This window comes from Lipotes vexillifer, unplaced genomic scaffold, assembly GCF_000442215.2.
Source record: "Lipotes vexillifer unplaced genomic scaffold, Lipotes_vexillifer_v1.1 scaffold705, whole genome shotgun sequence".
Lineage (NCBI taxonomy): Eukaryota > Metazoa > Chordata > Mammalia > Artiodactyla > Lipotidae > Lipotes > Lipotes vexillifer.
This window is the reverse complement of record NW_006793209.1, coordinates 163,434-180,841: the sequence shown is the minus strand read 5'-3', so window position 1 is coordinate 180,841 and position 17,408 is coordinate 163,434. Positions and strand designations below refer to the sequence as shown.

Genomic DNA, 17,408 nt, shown 5'->3' with positions numbered 1-17,408 from the left:
GTAGGGAAATTTCTATTTGGTTAAATATTAATGAAATACCATCACCTGCACGCCTGACCCTGCGGGCATCTTTCCCACAGTGTTCAAACAAACAAGTAGCACTCTGCATCCTTCTGGGATCTTCTGAACCCTGGGAGCCTCCAATCCACACACCCCGTATCTGGTTCTGTGACAGAATGATCGTGTTCCCCATAGTTAGTGGGGTGGGGTTGGATGTGAACAGAAAATGAAAAACTGGAAGGTTCTTCCCAGCAGAACCTCTCTGTGACGTATTCAACACCAGCTTACAAATCTCGAGAAGAATGGGACCTAGCAATGGCTGTTGGCTCAGGGGACCAGGGCGGAGGAAAACCCGCTCTCTCTGGTTTGCCTTCAGAGATACGTTAACCCCCCAGGGTACCCTGTGTTGAGGGTCCGTGTGGCTCACAAATTGTGCCTTAACTTGCTGGAGAATACCGCGGCTGGGGCAGGGCCTCTTGGAGCCCAGTCTTATCAAGAAACAAATTCACGTCCACTTTTAGCAAAACCTTTTTTGGCTGACAGCCTTCAGAAGCCAGTATTGCTTCCATTCAGAAAATTCGAGAGCCTCCTGGAGGTCTGAGAGCAGAGCAGCTCCCGCCACCACGCAGTGAAGACAGGGCTGGGGTGTGACTGAATTCTGGGGGCACAGTAGCATTCTGTGTGCTCTTCTTTTCTCAGAAGAGAAAATGTAAAGAAGAACAATTAAACCTCTGGGGTCCCAAGACCTAGATCTGTGTCCTTTTTGCAGCCTGGGGCTGAAGTATTCAACAGCTGCTCCTTGCCCGGTGTTGAGTACAGAGCCGCCACCTCTCCACCCCGCCTGGACGCCCCCTTGGATCTGAACTCTGGAGCAGGAACACAACGAGCTCCCCAGAGGCTCCCTCCAAACCCCCGCACTGATGTTCTTGTTAGATCCCCCGGCTCGAACAGCCGGCTAACAAATCTAGGCCAAACCCAGCCGAGCTGATAAGATTTCCAGAAGAGTTCCTAAAAATACATTTCTCCTTAAACCAGCCTTGCCAATCACTGCACAATCACAGAACTTGAAGGACAGAAGTGGCCTTAGAAATTGTTGCACCCTCTCCATTTTTAAACCTAAGAAATCAGATTCCCAGAGAGCTAACCGCAAGAACAATGGTTGAGGAATATTACAAATCACATCATGAAGATGGAACAAAGCAAACCATAAAGGCAGTACAAACTACGAGCTGTGTAGTATATTCTTTCACTTATTTGTGCATTCAGCCACTCACTCATTCAGCAAATATTTATTGCGTGCTTACCATGTCCTAAAGTTCTGGTGTTGCACTAGATGTCAGGGATCCAGACAGACCCTGCCCTCAAGGACATCACACTGTGGTTGGGGGAGAACATGAACAGATAAGTAGGTAAATATGTGAGTGTAAAATAATGATCAGGACTCTGGAGGGAAATAAAGCAGGGTGAGCTGGAGTGAGGAGGTAGGACTGAAACAATATCACATCAGGAATGGCCGACCCCAGGCTAATATCTGAACATCTGGGAGAGGCACATTCTCAGCAGGGGAAGAGCAGGTCAAAGCCCCAGGCAGGCCCATGTTTGGCCACTCAAAGCCCAGCCAAAGGCAAGGGTGGCTGAGGGGGAGTGGACAAGGGGAGAGGAGGTCAGCGAAGGTGTGGGCAGATACGAGAGGTCAGTACGGGGCTATCGCTATCGCAAGGCTCTTGGCTTTCACACAAGGAGGAGGTGGGGAGCCCCTAGAGGCGTCTGGCAGAGAAGTGATGTGATCTGATTATGTTTGCAAGGGATTCGTCAGAACAATATGAGATGGGCCTGCAGGAGGCAAGCGTTAGAAGGTTACTGCATTAACTTACAGGAGAGGTAATGGTGTAGTTGAAGGTGCCCACAGGGGAGGTGGAGAGAAGGGCCTAGGTTCTGGTAGGGCCAGTGGAATTTCCTAATGGATGGGAGGTGGGCTAGCAGAGAGAGGGAGGGAGGGAGGGAGGGAAGGAGGAGGGGAGAGAGAGAGAAGGGATACACATTTGGGAGTCATCACCATCCAGTGGGCTTAAAGCTCTAAACTGGAGAAGAGAATGGTGAAGCAGAGGCCTGGTGGATTTTGCAGCCAAACTGCCTGTGTTCTAGCCCTTTCCTCAGCGCCACCATTCACCATCCACAGATATGCCAGCCTCCTCCAAGTAACACTGGCCACGAGGCATAAACTCTTTGAATGCTCTCATCGTTACTACCTTTCACCTGAAAACCATTATCTCAAATGCTTCTCCATAAATATTTGTTTTAAGTTAGTCGCTGGGTCTTATCTCGCTGTTCACCCCCAGGTTAGTGCTGTCAACCAGGGAAGCTATCAGCTGCCTCTGCCCACCGACCTCTTCCAACACCTGCCTCTTTCTTCTTGACACGTGCACACTTCCTATGGCACCTTCTGCAGCTATTCACTCGCACCCAAGGGAAGCCAATGGCCCTTCACTCACTCGCAGATCACATGTGATTATTACGTGCTGAGCCCACGACTGATCTAGAACCTCTTGGTTGGGGAGTCCAGCCAGGCGCACTTCTGACATCACTCACGCCCGTGTGTGTGTGCGCACGCGCATGCAAACACACACACACACACACACACACACACACACACACTTCATGGTGCACTCAGACACAGTCACAGGATAACAGATACAATTTCCACAAGGAGAGAAGTATGGCCCTTTCACCCACCTCCTCGGCTTCAGGCACCTCTGCACATCCTCTTGTTAGAATTCCACCCTTTGTGTTGCTTTAAATTGTCCCACCTCCGAGGCCTGGACCTTTGAATTCGGTAGCATCCTTTCTCTGCCCCTGCTCTCAGGTTGCCAAGGATAGATGGAGAAATCATTCATTTCAGAACAGGTTCACGCTGTCCCACTCAGGTGGTGCCTCCTGGGCAGCTTGACACTCCTCGGCTTTCTCTCTCTTCCTGTGGGCAACATCCCAGGTCCCACCTCAGCCTGTCTCAGCAGGTGGAACACCTCCTCCCCCGCTGAGATGTAGGGGCCACAAGAGCTGCCCCATTCTTCCTGCCTGCCCTCCAACGGGAAAGCAGGTGGTCGCCGTCGCTCCCCTCCTTCTGTCGGCCCAGGTCTCAGAGCCTCCCCTGGAGCTAATGCCCTCGTCCCTCCCCTGACTTTGGTGCCTCCTCTGGCCCCACACCCCCATCCTGGCATTTTCCCACATTCCTGTTGTGTTTCTCTCCTTCCACTCAGAAGAGAAAGGAAAGGAGGGAGAGTGATGGAGAAGCAGGTTCTCGCCACTCTCCTGGGTCTCTTACAGTTCTGTGCACAAACCTCGGGTTCACAAAGGTCACTTCCCCAGGAGCACACAGGTGATCAGGGGCCATCTGCCTGCAGAGCACAGGGGGTTCAAAACTCCCCTGGCGGGCTTCCCTGGTGGCGCAGTGGTTGAGAATCTGCCTGCTAATGCAGGGGACACGGGTTCGAGCCCTGGTCTGGGAGGATCACATGCCGCGCGGAGCGGCTGGGCCTGTGAGCCATGGCCGCTGAGCCTGCGCGTCCGGAGCCTGTGCTCCACAACGGGAGAGGCCACAACAGAGGGGCTTCCCTGGTGGCGCAGTGGTTGAGAATCTGCCTGCTAATGCAGGGGACACGGGTTCGAGCCCTGGTCTGGGAGGATCCCACATGCCGCGGAGCAACTAGGCCCGTGAGCCACAACTACTGAGCCTGTGCGTCTGGAGCCTGTGCTCTGCAACAAGAGAGGCTGCGATAGTGAGAGGCCCGCGCACCACAATGAAGAGTGACCCCCGCTTGCCACAACTAGAGAAAGCCCCTGCACAGAAACGAAAACCCAACACAGCAAAAATAAAAAATAAATAAATAAATAAATAAATAAATAAATAAATAAATAAATAACTCTCCAGGCTGCTCCACGGTGTTCTTGCGACCTCAGATACTCCAGGGAGCTCCAGACGCTGGGCACCCTCCTCCTTCTGTGCAAGTGCCACAGAAACTGGCACCTGGAAAGTCAGCAGTGACCTCCTTGTTATGGCATCTAGCCACCACCAGTTGTCCACATGCCCTTGATCTTGTGGCACTGAACATTTTCGGCTGCTCGGTCGTCCTTGAAACTCTGAATCTCTCTCCCAGCACCCTGGATGCAGCGCTATTCAGAGGCTCTTGTCTCTCATTATTCTTTTCCTGTGGTGTCACCTGCTCCTCTTTCTGTCACCTCTAAATAACTGAACAAAGTGTCCATTTCCCTGTCCAACTCTTTCTTTTTTTCTCTCCTAGATATACACACAGATGTAAATATTGATGTGTTTCTCTCTCTCTCTTTTTTCTCTCTCTCCCATTTTAGCCAGTCTGTGGTTTTAGCTATCATTTCTATGAACATTAATTCCAACTATGTATCCATGACCACGACCCCTATGTCCTGTTTCCAACTTGCCTCCACTCCCCAACATCCTTCCTCCTGGGCAAAGCATCAGTGTTCTTCTGCCCACACAGGACCCACATTTTGAGGTCCTCTTTGACAAATCTCTTTCCTGCACTCCTCACTCCAAGTCCCCCCAATCTATCTTTTTCTGATGATTTTACCCCAGCCATGATATGGAATCACCCTCGTCCTTTTCCTTCCCACCCCTGCAGTATAACTTTGGGCCTGGATTACTCCTTTGCTCCTGGACCATTGCTGGAATCGCCAACCAGTTTCACCACCTGTGAGCTCTTCTAATTCTAGTGCATCCTAAGTGATCCTCCAGTTGGGGTCTTGTCTAGAGCTCAAGTGCTCCCCAATATCTACCAGAGTAAAGATCCTGATATTTTATAACTGAGCCTACTTCCTCAGACTAACTCAGCCTAAGACCCTACAGCACTATTCTCAATGGGGACAACACCACTCCTTATAGAGAACTTTGGAAATTTAAAGGAGCATTTTTTCCCCCATTGTCCTAATGACCAGGCAACCTCTCTGGAATGTAATGGGCTGAAGTAAAGGATTTTGACATCTTGCAATGAATACGACTCCCTGGGAGTAAAGAACTAGTCTGTATCTCATGAGTTCTGAGTGTCCTCCTGGACATTCACATGGATAAAAATCCTGTTCTGGGGGATCTGGGTCAAGACCTTAACTGTTTCATGTATTTGCATGGAGTGTTTTTTCTGATTTATTTTTTGTTTTTTGGACAGTCGATATAACTGAATTTTTCAAGAATACAACAACAACTGTTTAAACTGAGTCAAGACTGTTCTTTAACTTGTTAGGAACTTTAACAGGAACTGACTGGCATCTTTAAAAGCCACGTCACCTGTCTCACCCACGTCAGTCTGCATTGTGCCCGTCACACAAAATAAGGTGTGAACATCTGACCACTTCATTCTGTCTTCTAACATATTTGTGCCTAAGCACGGACATTTTGAAACACACGTTATTTATTCTATAAATAATGACTTCCTTTGATATCTTAGTTATATTTCACTTATGACAATATATTGAGTCGTCTTCAGTGTGTACATGTTGGCCAGATTATTTACGATTTTCATCTGGTGGTAATAAAAGCTATGTTACAAAAATTTTGTCAAAGGAGGGTGCATTGGTCTTTGTACGTGTACAGGCAGATGAACTAGGCATTTGGCTGGTGATAACAGAGAGAGAGAGAAAAGGGAAAAGGTCAGCTGAAAAGCAGTCCTGGCCACCGGCAGCTGTGGCTGGGAAGGAAATGGAAGTTCTGGGAAGAATTCTCTGGCATTCAGGCCTAGGTTGCAGCCTGCAGCCCCATAATTGTTCTCACTGCAGCCACTGGGTCCTGGACATCCAGGATACCGGTAAGTGCTGTCAGTCTTAAATGGTATCTAATACAATTGCTTTTATTCTAATAAGAGCAGCTCCTAACTGAATGATAAAATGTTTACATAGAAAACACAGGCGCAGTGAAGAAACATAATTTGAATACAAATATGTGTTGAATATATTATATCTGGCTGTAGTTTCAGGAGTATGTTTAGAAATCTCTCCTCTTCTCATTGAAGAAGGGACTTCTTTTTCTGCCCGTTCCTGGAAACTACAATGAAAAGGGGCTGGAAATTTTCATGCATTAAAATGATTTCTGGATTTTATGAATTTTTCACTTGTACTTTAAGAGACAAGGTCCAAGAGGAAAATTTTTAGTGGGGGAATTTCCCCTTTTATTTCTGTTATTATGAAACATTGGCTTATCTGACTTACTGTGTGACTTGGGTGCCCCGGTGTTTAATTTCCTCTATAGAAATGTATTTGAAAGTATATTCAAAAGAACAAGTACCACGTGAAATGAAGACATGCTTGGTAGCCGTGGTTCTTTCCCTGTTTAGAATGAATGAGTGTTTGGAATCAGTTTTTGAAGAGCATCTATCAAAGTTTTGTCTAACATTCTCTGAAGGACTTCATACTTTGTACCACCATCAAAGAAAGAGACTTTCTACTTTCTTTAAGTTACACTTCATTTGCTTTACAGAAATGTATAACTCTTAGTGAATAGGAGTCCTTTCCACCTGTGCGTGTATATGTGTATGTGTGTGTGTGTACATGAACACAAATTTAAGGAAAGTTGATGCCTTATCTAATGCTGATAAGGGTTAGACACCAAATAGAGAGTCCTTATAATATACTACTAATTATATTTTGGTTGCAATACATCCATTTATGGTTTAGGTGTTTCCAGTCTCCATGATTCCAAACAAGGAAACTGAGACTCAGAGAGCTTAGGTGACATTTCACAGCTATTCGGGACAGAGGAATGACTGACTGGAATCCTGGGTAGAAAACTTTGTCCTTACCCCTAACCCATGCCAAAGTTTCAAAGCACTATTTCATTTATATTTCCAATAAATTTTTAAAAAATTCTTAAGGTGTCTAGAAAGAAAAATCTTTTTAAGGACAATCACTTTTGCTGCTCCCTTCACTTTTCTGCTTGGAAAAGTCAATGAGGCTCTGTATTGCCTTTGGCAGTTGGGACTGCTTTCATTCCTGTATTTTTATTGGTGCTCTGGGGTTCCCATGGGAAGGTCCCAGTCGGGGACCTCTTCTCAGTGGCTGTGATTACGGAGCAGGGTTACACCCACTCCCGGAGGTCAAGTGGCTTTTAGCCCAGTTCTCCAGCCTTCGCTGCTCTGGGTTCCTCTCCAGCCCGGGCATTTGCATCTGACACGCAGGATACAGGGAGTCAAGGACCAAAGGAGAGAGCATGTGGAGAGATATTTTAAATTAAGCTCCAGAAATAGAGCTGGAGACGTCAAGCCACTCACAGGAAGGAAGAATTATTTTTCAACAATGTGTTTTAAGAATTGAAAGATTAAAAATACAGTACATGTTTTTCTCTTTCTGACTTACTTCACTCTGTATGACAGACTCTAGGTCCATCCACCTCACTACAAATAACTCAATTTCTCTTCTTTCTATGGCTAATATTCCACTGTATATGTGTGCCACGGCTTCTTTATCTGTTCATCTGTCGATGGACACTTAGGTTGCTTCCATGTCCTGGCTATTGTAAATAGAGCTGCAATGAACATTTTGGTACGTGACTCTTCTTGAATTATGGTTTCCTCAGGGTATATGCCCAGTAGTGGGATTGCTGGGTCATATGGTAGTTCTATTTTGAGTTTTTTAAGGAACCTCCATACTGTTCTCCATAGTGGCTGCACCAATTCACATGGGTAAGCTGGGACGAAGTGAGAGAGTGGCATGGACATATATACACGACCAAATGTAAAATAGATAGTGGGAAGCAGCCGCATAGCACAGGGAGATCAGCTGGTGCTTTGTGACCACCTAGAGGGGTGGGATAGGGAGGGTGGGAGGGAGGGAGACGCAAGAGGGAAGAGATATGGGGATACATGTGTATGTACAGCTGATTCACTTTGTTATAAAGCAGAAACTAACCTACCATTGTAAAGCAATTATACTCCAATAAAGATGTTAGAAAAATATATATATATATATGTAAAAAGGGAAAAATTCATGAAAATGAATTACCAAAATTAAATAAATAAATAAAGGATTAAAAATAGGAAATCCAAGATTCTCCAAATTAGAAGTTAGAAAACTCAAGGAGACATAGTTTCTTTATGTAATTAGATTTATGCAAAATAAAATTAAAGGCATCCCATAAATTACTTAATGGATAATAAGTCCTTGACTGTCTGACTCAGAAATCGGTTTGTTTTGCAAGGATCCTTTAATCAGCTCTCTAGGAGGCTGTTGTCTGGCAGACAGCTAAAATACCTTAGATGACCAAGAGTTGGCTGGAGGAGCTGTGTGCTGCACAACTATTTTCCTTAAGGCGGTCTCAACGTTTTAATCAGCCTCAGTCTCAAGATTGGACATGACTGATGTGTTTCCCTTCAGAAATGTACAAACTGGCTACAAAGCGTTGGCAAGGCGAGGACACCTGGGGTCCACAGCCCGGGCTTGTCTGAGGGGCGTGGCCTGGGGCAGGTCGCCAGGGTGGTAGAGTGGAGGACCGTGCTTTCCAAACTCACCCTGCGACATCACAGAGTTACTGTAAGGAAGGAACGTGCACAGCGAATTCTTTCCTGCAGTCAAAAGTCACAGCTTTCTGAAAATCGAACACCTACAAGAGTTTTCAATATGTTTTGAAAGATGAAGCGTCACGTAAGTGAAGACCCTAAAAAAGGCTTGGGATTATTTTGCACTGTTGAACAGCAAGTCCTTTGGCATTTCAGGAAATACTACAGAACCTCCTTTCCTTATCCTTGAACTTCAATCTTGCCTTTCCTTTGAAGATGAGTCCAGCAGTGAACCTCCATATTGGTCATATCTGGAGCTGGGGCTTTACACAGCAGCCCCTCCGTGGAGAGTTCTGGCGTCACGCGGCTGAGGACCAAGCTGCTGGCCACCAAGGACCGCCAGCCCCCTAAGACGGTCCTCTCTCAGACAAGGGCCCTAGAAACAAAGCCCTATTTACCCCCATCAAAGGCCTGCTTCATCCTGAACAAAATCTGCAAGCTATGAGACAATCTATTTTTCAAATTCTCAGAATCAAGTCTTAGCGGGGACAAATCTCTCAGGTGTTTCCTGTGTCATCTAGTTTTATTTTGTTTTGACTGATCGGAAACACAGCCACTGGGAGAAACCCTCAGCCAGCCCTCCCGCAACTGTTTGTGTGGGAATCGGTGACCCCAAGACCCTGTGATCGACTCAGGGCAGACATCTTGGTTCCCTCAGCAACCCAAAGGATGCCTGGCACGCAGGAGGGCAGCAAGAAATGCTTACCACAGTGCTTGTCAAACTTGAGAGTGCTTCAGAGTCAGCCCTGGAGGGCCTGTCAAAACACAGATTGCTGGGCCCTACCCCCAAGACTTCGGACCCAGGACCTCTGGGCTGGGGCCTGAGAACCTGCATCTTTAATGAGCTCCCAGTGGCTGCTGGGCCTGCTGGCCCACGTATACTACACTTTGAAAACCTCTGGCCTAAAGATTCAGGGTTTTGAAGCTCAAATAATTTATCTGTGAGGCAGCTCCTCACCCACACCCCCAACTTTCTTGGCAACAACAGGGTAAGCCGCTGGCACTTGCTGGAATTTTCCTACAGGATAATACTGAAACTCTCTATTCAGAGCCTTATTCCTTTAGGTTAGACTTTGGTCCGTACTAAAATGCAAATGCTCTTTGGAGGAGGGTCAGGAGTTTATTGCACAAATATTCGTTGAGCATATTCTAGATACCAAGCACTGAACGGAACCCTGAGGATTTGAAAATGATAACAGTCTATTAGATACACAGGAGCTTATACTGGGGGGAGACAGTTGGATAAATCAATATTCACAGTTCTCATGAATTAAGGAATAATGATGTCTACTTAAAAGTAATTACCAGGCAGTGTTAAAAGACGGACTACAGAGAGGCCATCAAAAGGGGAATGAAGGGGACTTCCCTGGCGGCCCAGTGGCTAAGACTCTGTGCTTCCAATGCAGGGGGCACGGGTTCCATCGGGGGTCGGGGGAAGTAGGAGCCCACATGCCGCGTGGTGTGGCCAAAAAATTTTTAAAATAAATAAATAAAATTAATTTTAAAAAGGGGAATGAAGGAGGTCAGGCCGGAGCCCCACTTCAGGGGGCAGGGCCGGTGAGGGCTACCAGCCTGGTGACTCAGCAGAGCCTCAAGGGCAAGATCATGCCCTCCTCTGTGAGGGGCTTGGAAAGGCAGGAGGGGGAGAGAACGTGGGGTGCCTGAATGCCTGGAGAGGACAGGGGAAGGGAATACCTGCAACGGCCAGAGAAATAACTGGGAACAAGGGCTTCAGAATTCGGCCCAGGTTCTGCCTGGGAAGGAGCTAATGGGATGGGATTGACGGTGAAGCTGGAAATGAAGCTGAAGCACAACTGAAAAGGAGCGAAGCAAATAGAAGCAAAAGCAAAGCACTGGGAGAAACTTAAACAGGAAACACTGGGAAATAATGGGAGCAAGAGACCTTGCTTCCCAGAGCAGCGCAGAAACTTCCAGGAGAGGCAAATGGTGCCCGGCATCGAATGGGTCCAAAGCTGACACCCGTGGCAGCTTTTTGAGAGTTAGAAAGATGTGCCCTCTCCACACAGACACATTTTAACAGGGAGCCCTCTGGGCAGGTGAACTAGAAAGTGCCACCCGCTGCTCCCCCCTCACCCAGGACGCTGGGAGCTTACTCAGCAGCTGTGCTCCCACCAAGGCCTCGAGCCAGATGGACTCCCCACCACTGCGACCAGCGTACTGGGACTCGGCATCACACCCAGGGTGACTGCCGGGCCCTAAAAGTGTTTCATCTACTTCTGGGTTGGTAGCAGCTGGAGGAAGACAGCAGGCTCAGGCCTTTGTAGTGACACCGTGGGATGTGTACTTGGGGAAACTTCTCTGTGGGTTCCCTTCGGCTGCAGAATAAGACGGTCTGAGAAATGAGGGGCGCTCCGGATAAGAGGCCCCGAGCGAGCGCCCCGTGCAGTCAGCTCTTTGATCTGCAAGGTACCGTCCTGCTCTCAGAATCTGTGGCTGGAGCAGATCCACCCCAGGCATGACCCCAGTCATTGATAGGGAACGACTGCAGAGAGGAAGCCTGGAAGTGGATTTATTCAATAAATATTTATAGAGCGGCTCATCCTTTCATCACCTTGCTTTGGGACAGCTCTTGACTGTTCACAGAGTGTTTTTATGTTTCTTCTGTAATCAGTCCTTCGTGGCAGTAACCATGTAAAGTAGGTAGGAACTATCATTCACATTTTACAGATGAAGAAACTGGATCTCAGAGAAATTGACTTATTAAGGTCATATGAAGGAGGCTTGGCAAAACAAGGGCTGGAACCTGGCTCTTCGGACAGGGTACTTTCCACTATTCCAGAAAGTGCTGTGGCTAATAGAAGAAATGCAAAAGCCCCTACAACAGCACCATCAGCAGAAATATAATGTAAGCTACATATATAATTCTGAATTTTTTGGAGGGGAGCTAAAAAGAAGCAAGTGAGTTTAATTTTAATAATAATATTTAATCCAGTGTGTTAAACATATTATCAATTCACCATGTAGTAAATACGAAGCAATATTAATGAGGTGCTTTCATGGTTTTTTTTTTCATACTAAGTCTTTGAAATCAGTGTGTATTTTATACTTAGAACACATCTCAATTAGGATGCTGGATTTTTATTAGAAATACTTGATCTGTATTTAGATTTCATAAAATTTACAACTGAAAAGTAGATTCATATACTCAAGTTGGTCCAAGCATACTTAAAAGTTTTCCGATAAGTAAACTGAGGATCAGTTTTTAAGTTACATTTACATTAATTAAGAATAAATAAAAAATTTAAATTTAGTCCCTCGGTGATGCTAGCCATATTTCAAGTGCTCAATCGCCACGTGTGGCTAGTGGGCCTCCCAGGAGCCTCCAATCTGGTAGACCCGATATGTAATTTGCTCTATGTGTTAGTTAATTTAGTCTTGTCCCTTGATAACCATGTTAAAGGTTGGTCTTCTCCATCCTTGCCCATCATTGCCCATCTCCTTCGGTGGCCTCCCGTGACCTAAATTAAATCTATTCTCACTTCCTCATTCCCACAGCTGCTTGCTGTGCCCACTCCAGAAGATGGAGGTTGTCATGGCCCAAGAGAGGTGATATCTTTGTAACAGTAGCTCAGTAACTTTTAGGATAGAAACAGAGAAGAAGCTGGGAGAAAGAGTGGCTTCATGAACGGTTAGGACAGCGATATATTTAGGTGCAACCTGACGAGCCTTGTGGAACATCTTTGACTTACACAGGACTCTGGCCGTCAGAAACTTGGTTCCTCTGTTTTCAAAAGCAAGTCCATCTTGATAGAGTCTGACCATCTAAATTCTGGTTGGATTTTCATAGTAGTAGAAATGGCACTCCGTTTCTCCCAGGGGGGAAAAATGTCTTCTTATCTAAAAGTATAAGCAAAAGTGTAGCCCATTCACTGGATTGAGTTAAGAGCATTGTTCCTGTGTGGTTTTTAGGAAGACTTGAGTAATGATTCATTTGCCATCTGTGCATGAATCTGTGTTTGCCTCTTTCTTTTCCTACACGTGACTCATCGGCCAAGACTGTGCTGCTTTGAGGAAGAGCATCTCCTGCATCTTTGCTGTTCTGTGACCCCACTGGACCCAGGTCCTTGGGACTCGGGGACACTGCAAAATATTTGGCAAATATGAACTACGTGTGTCCAGCCCCTCATTTTGTCTCCACAGTATTGGCGCCTCAGCTCCACTGAACACACAAGCAGAAATGTTTCCTTGTCCCTTGCTTCCCTTGCTTTGTTCTCACGGGGTTTAGAGGTAAGGGTTGAGGTAATGAGGGTGCAGGTCCAGGCTGGTCTGTGAAACCTGACCCAGAGGCAATGTGGTTATTAAAGTCATCTTCTTAAACTCTTGAAGTTAAGATAGTTGATGTTAGCTGCTGGGAATGCAATCCTGCCAAAAAGACAAGCAGGAGCCTGTCTGGCCCCTCAAATATTTCACAATGGGAAGCTAGGAATGTGTCATAGCTTTCCAGGTTGCCGATCTCCTTAAATGCACATACAATTACAACTCATTCAAACACTTCTACTAACAAGTCAGAGAAGTATTGGGATGAAGAAGCATGTCCCACTAGTCCCGGGAGATGTCCCGCTAAATAAATGATCCACAATCAGATAAGCTTGAGAGACGCCACTGCTTCTCTTCCCCTATCAGAGACTCATCCAAGGCCGAAAAAAGCCCTCTTGCAAGGAAGCCTGTTCAGCTTGGTTTGCCTGGAGTTAACTAAACTTAATTGATTGTGAGACTTACTTTTTCAGGGAACACTTGTGAATCGCTCAAGAATTATTGCTCTCTGAACTTCTATGGTACATGACGATTTTAAATAACCTACTTCCAGCCTCCATTAAGATTTTAGTTATAAATTTTTTAGAAGGCCGTCAAGGCTAAGCAAGTATCTAAGGTAGCCCGTGGCATATCCAATATATAAAAATGACCAACTTCTGATATTTAGTCCTTCATTCATGCTTGACTCAGTAATGTTAAATTTTTAACATTTTAATAATTTCATAATCCTTGGAGATATTAAAAGAAACTAATCGTGCTGATCTTAGAAATCTGAATTGACTTGTTATATTTTTGTTGTGTTAGATATGTGATTCAGCTCCAGCATTCCACAGAACAGAACATTCTCAGATTGTGACTCCGTTAAAGTCTAAACTGGACTCAGCTAAAATGAACTTGCATTCATTCACTTAGTCAGTGAGTCAGGCATCAGTTAAATCAGTCGAGAAATATTTTTTGAGGACCAAATAGCCATGAACTAAGGCCCTAGGGAAACAGAAATGGAATATGCAAACTGCCCTTACCCTCTGAGTGCTTACAGCCTAGAGAGGAACACTAACATCACTCAAGTAGTAAAGGTAGAGAGGGGCTTCCCTGTTGGCACAGTGGTTGGGAGTCCGCCTGCCGATGCAGGGGACACGGGTTCGTGCCCCGGTCCGGGAAGATCCCACGTGCCGCGGAGCGGCTGGGCCCGTGAGCCATGGCCGCTGAGCCTGCGCTTCCAGAGCCTGTGCTCCACAACGGGAGAGGCCACAACAGTGAGAGGCCCGCGTACCGCAAAAAAAAAAAAAAAGGTAGAGAGAAAGTATAAGAGATCTGAGAAAAAAGATCAGATCTACCTTTCCCTCTCTAAGTTCAAATCTCTGTAAACTAGAAAAGGATGTAAAGGGTAAGGAGCCCACACTTCATCCAGAATGACAATATCCTTATTATTTAGGAGAGTCGCATCCCAAATGATTGGTTATAGCATTTCCAACAATAAAATCAATGGCCTAAATGTGAAATTAATTGGAAGTCACAGTTCTAATACACTGTTTTGGCGATTAGGCACATTAGATTGAATTGTTTCAGAATGCCTAATTATTGTGTCTGCCACACTCATCTGTTTGAGTCATTCCTAACTTTTGGACTGCTGCCTAGATCATTTCTGCAGTACGGTTGCAGTTTCGCATTCTTTTCTCTCTTTTTTAATGCATAACTTCCTCACTATATTCAAAGCTCAAAGCTCTAAACCGCACTTTCGCAAATTCTAGATAAGAGCCAAATAGTTTGTTAAAGTGTTGATTCCATTGAGTTTGGGTGTAAGTTGATATTTTATTTGTGTTTTGCAGGTTCAAGATTTAAAAGTGCCTGTGTGAAGTCACTTTTGCTGGAAACCACAGCCCGGGAGCTTTCGTGTTATCGTGTTTTGCTATCAAATACACATTACCCTGACCTTACGAGTGGATGAAGATACCTCAATTGTCTGGCTTTGCCAATTGCTTGATTTCGGAATTTTAAAAGGTGAAAGGAAAGAGAAATCCTGCTAAGATCTGAACATCTAAGTGGCTTATTTTCCAGCATCGTCAATAGCTGCGAGCATCAGAACTAAATATTCTCCCAAGGAGTGCCATGATATTGAAGTCACTTTATTAAAAACAATTGTGTCTGCAAAACGATCAGGCGACTCGGACGTTTGCAGTCAGAGATGACACTGAGCATGCTTTCATTGCGGCCCGCAGTCTTCGAGTGGGGCATATTGATTGATGAGTGACTACCTGCCGATAAATTCTCTCCTCACTCTGTTTCCTGGATTGGGCTTCTTTAAGCAATTTGTCACTTACCTTCAGACTTACATGTGGGATTTTTCACAGCAATAGTTTTGGAATCATTGGAACTTGATTTGATTTCATCATTTAACAGAAACGAACAGGATCCAAATTATTTTCTCATCATGGCTTTGAATGTTGCCCCGGTCAGAGATACAAAATGGCTGACCTTGGAAGTCTGCAGACAGTTCCAGAGAGGAACGTGCTCCCGTTCTGATGAGGAATGCAAATTTGCTCACCCCCCCAAAAGTTGCCAGGTCGAAAATGGAAGAGTAATCGCCTGCTTTGATTCCCTAAAGGTAAGACAATGTATTTTACGTGTCACATCAATGCCACGTTGGACTTTCAAATGGAATATTTTCCGTTGTACTTTTACAGACGTTTAACAATCGATTTTAGATCCTGTTTTCTTATTTGTGGTGACTATTGGGAGATTTGCACTCACATTTTTTCATATCAGGTATATATAAAGTTTTTACGGATCCATGTTTAAATTAAAAATACATGGTGCTGTATTTTTGGTCTGGCGTGACATTCATGTACCCAAGAGTTTTAAATCAAAGTCTGGCTTGTGACAACTGAGGATAAATATTTTATTAACGTTTGATCTTCTGGAGGTTATACAAAGGTGAAGAAATTGAATGTGTCACTTTTATGTGCCAGTTATTCTGATTCACCTCTTAAAGAATTTTCTACTCTTGTGGCTTTCTTTCTTGACCAAGGGTTTCCTAAAATACTTTACTTAACAGGTTTTTCACTCTCTTTGACAATCTGTCACGGCTAACAGAAATTATTAAGTACACAGGCGGTACTTCCTGAGAACCTACTATGTGTAAGTTAACACATAGCACATCAGAGAAGAAATGAATGTGATTCAAGATGGTATCCTTGGTGATCTCACTGGTAGGGAAAACACAGCAAATGGCTACAATGCAAGACAGAAAGGGACATGGGTCCTAAGAGAAGGATAGAGGGCAGACTTCTATGGGGGTCCATAGATGGGAGAGCTGGCTTCCAGCTGATTGTTTCAAGAAATGTTTTTGGAGGTTGTGGCACCTGAGTTGTATACTGAGTTTGGTGGAGCCTGGGCTTGAAGAAATGGGAGAATTATAATGAAAGATCTAATTGAAGGAAATGGGGATGCCTTAGCCCATAATGCTTTGAGGTTGATTTTGCCCTAAGATTATGGATTCTATCAATCCCTGACTGTCTAGGACAGTTCTAACATCAATGGATATAGGTAAGAGACATAGCTTAAAAGAAAAAAAAAAAGATTTGGGAAATCATAGTGCTGTGAGTTTACAAAATAGTGACCTTAGTCTTTTCTTGAGTATGAAGGGACTGGGTATGTTTTTTGGAAAAAATTCATCTTAAAGTAAAAAGACTTTTAAGTGAAAATTGAAATACAAGACTTCAAATCATATATTAAAGGGAAAATGTGTCTATATACTAAAAGCAGAAGAATGCATTTATAGCTCAATAGAATTATTTTAAGGATTAAAATTTGAAAAATTATAGATATGTGATTTACCTCAACAGCTACTCCATTTTCTTTCATTTTTATCTTTTTTGTCTAAGTTTATTAGATTAGACTTTAAAATTATAAATCATTTTGTCTACACAGAAATGAATAGATGGATAAATCACAATTCATATAAACTATAACAGCATAAGCACATTTCCATATTAGTATTTATTTTGCTTGTAGTCAAAAAAGTAAACAAAGTGTTTGCTTCTATGATTATCACCAATGGAAGCATTCACTATAAAAAGCAGTGTAGATTGAAAACTAGAACATAAGAACTTTAAGATATGGAATCAGGTCAGAGATGAGAAATTCATTTTCCAGGTCATCCCCAGTCTCTTCATTTTATTAATCCAACCCTTCTCTGGTTAGATATTTACTACTAAACTGAGATTTTAGCAAGTTTCTTAAAACTTTTAATTCTTGGACTCCCCTGGTGGTGCAGTGGTTAAGAATCCGCCTGCCAATGCAGGGGACGTGGGTTTGAGTCCTGGGGGTCCAGGAAGATCCCACATGCCTCAGAGCAACTAAGCAACTACTGAGCCTTCGCTCTAGAGCCCACGAACCGCAGCTACTGAGCCCGTGTGCCACAATTACTGAAGCCTCATGCCACAACTACTGAAGCCTGCACGCCTAGAGCCCGAGCTCGGCAACAAGAGAAGCCACCGCAGTGAGAAGCGCACGCACCGCAACGAAGAGTAGCCCCCGCTCGCCGCAACTAGAGAAAGC

At 44.8% G+C, this 17,408-nt stretch overlaps 1 protein-coding gene across 4 annotated transcripts in view; it reads left to right on the top strand.

Annotated features, from left to right (window-relative positions):
• Positions 1 to 17,408, top strand: part of MBNL2 (muscleblind like splicing regulator 2) — a 154,207-nt gene that overhangs the window by 36,926 nt on the left and 99,873 nt on the right. For all 4 annotated transcript variants that reach the window (XM_007466270.1, XM_007466269.1, XM_007466267.1 and 1 more), the window contains exon 2: positions 14,678 to 15,453. In XM_007466270.1, coding sequence (XP_007466332.1) covers positions 15,280 to 15,453 — 174 coding nt within the window. In that variant the 5' untranslated portion in view covers positions 14,678 to 15,279. The remainder of the gene's footprint in view (positions 1 to 14,677; positions 15,454 to 17,408) is intronic.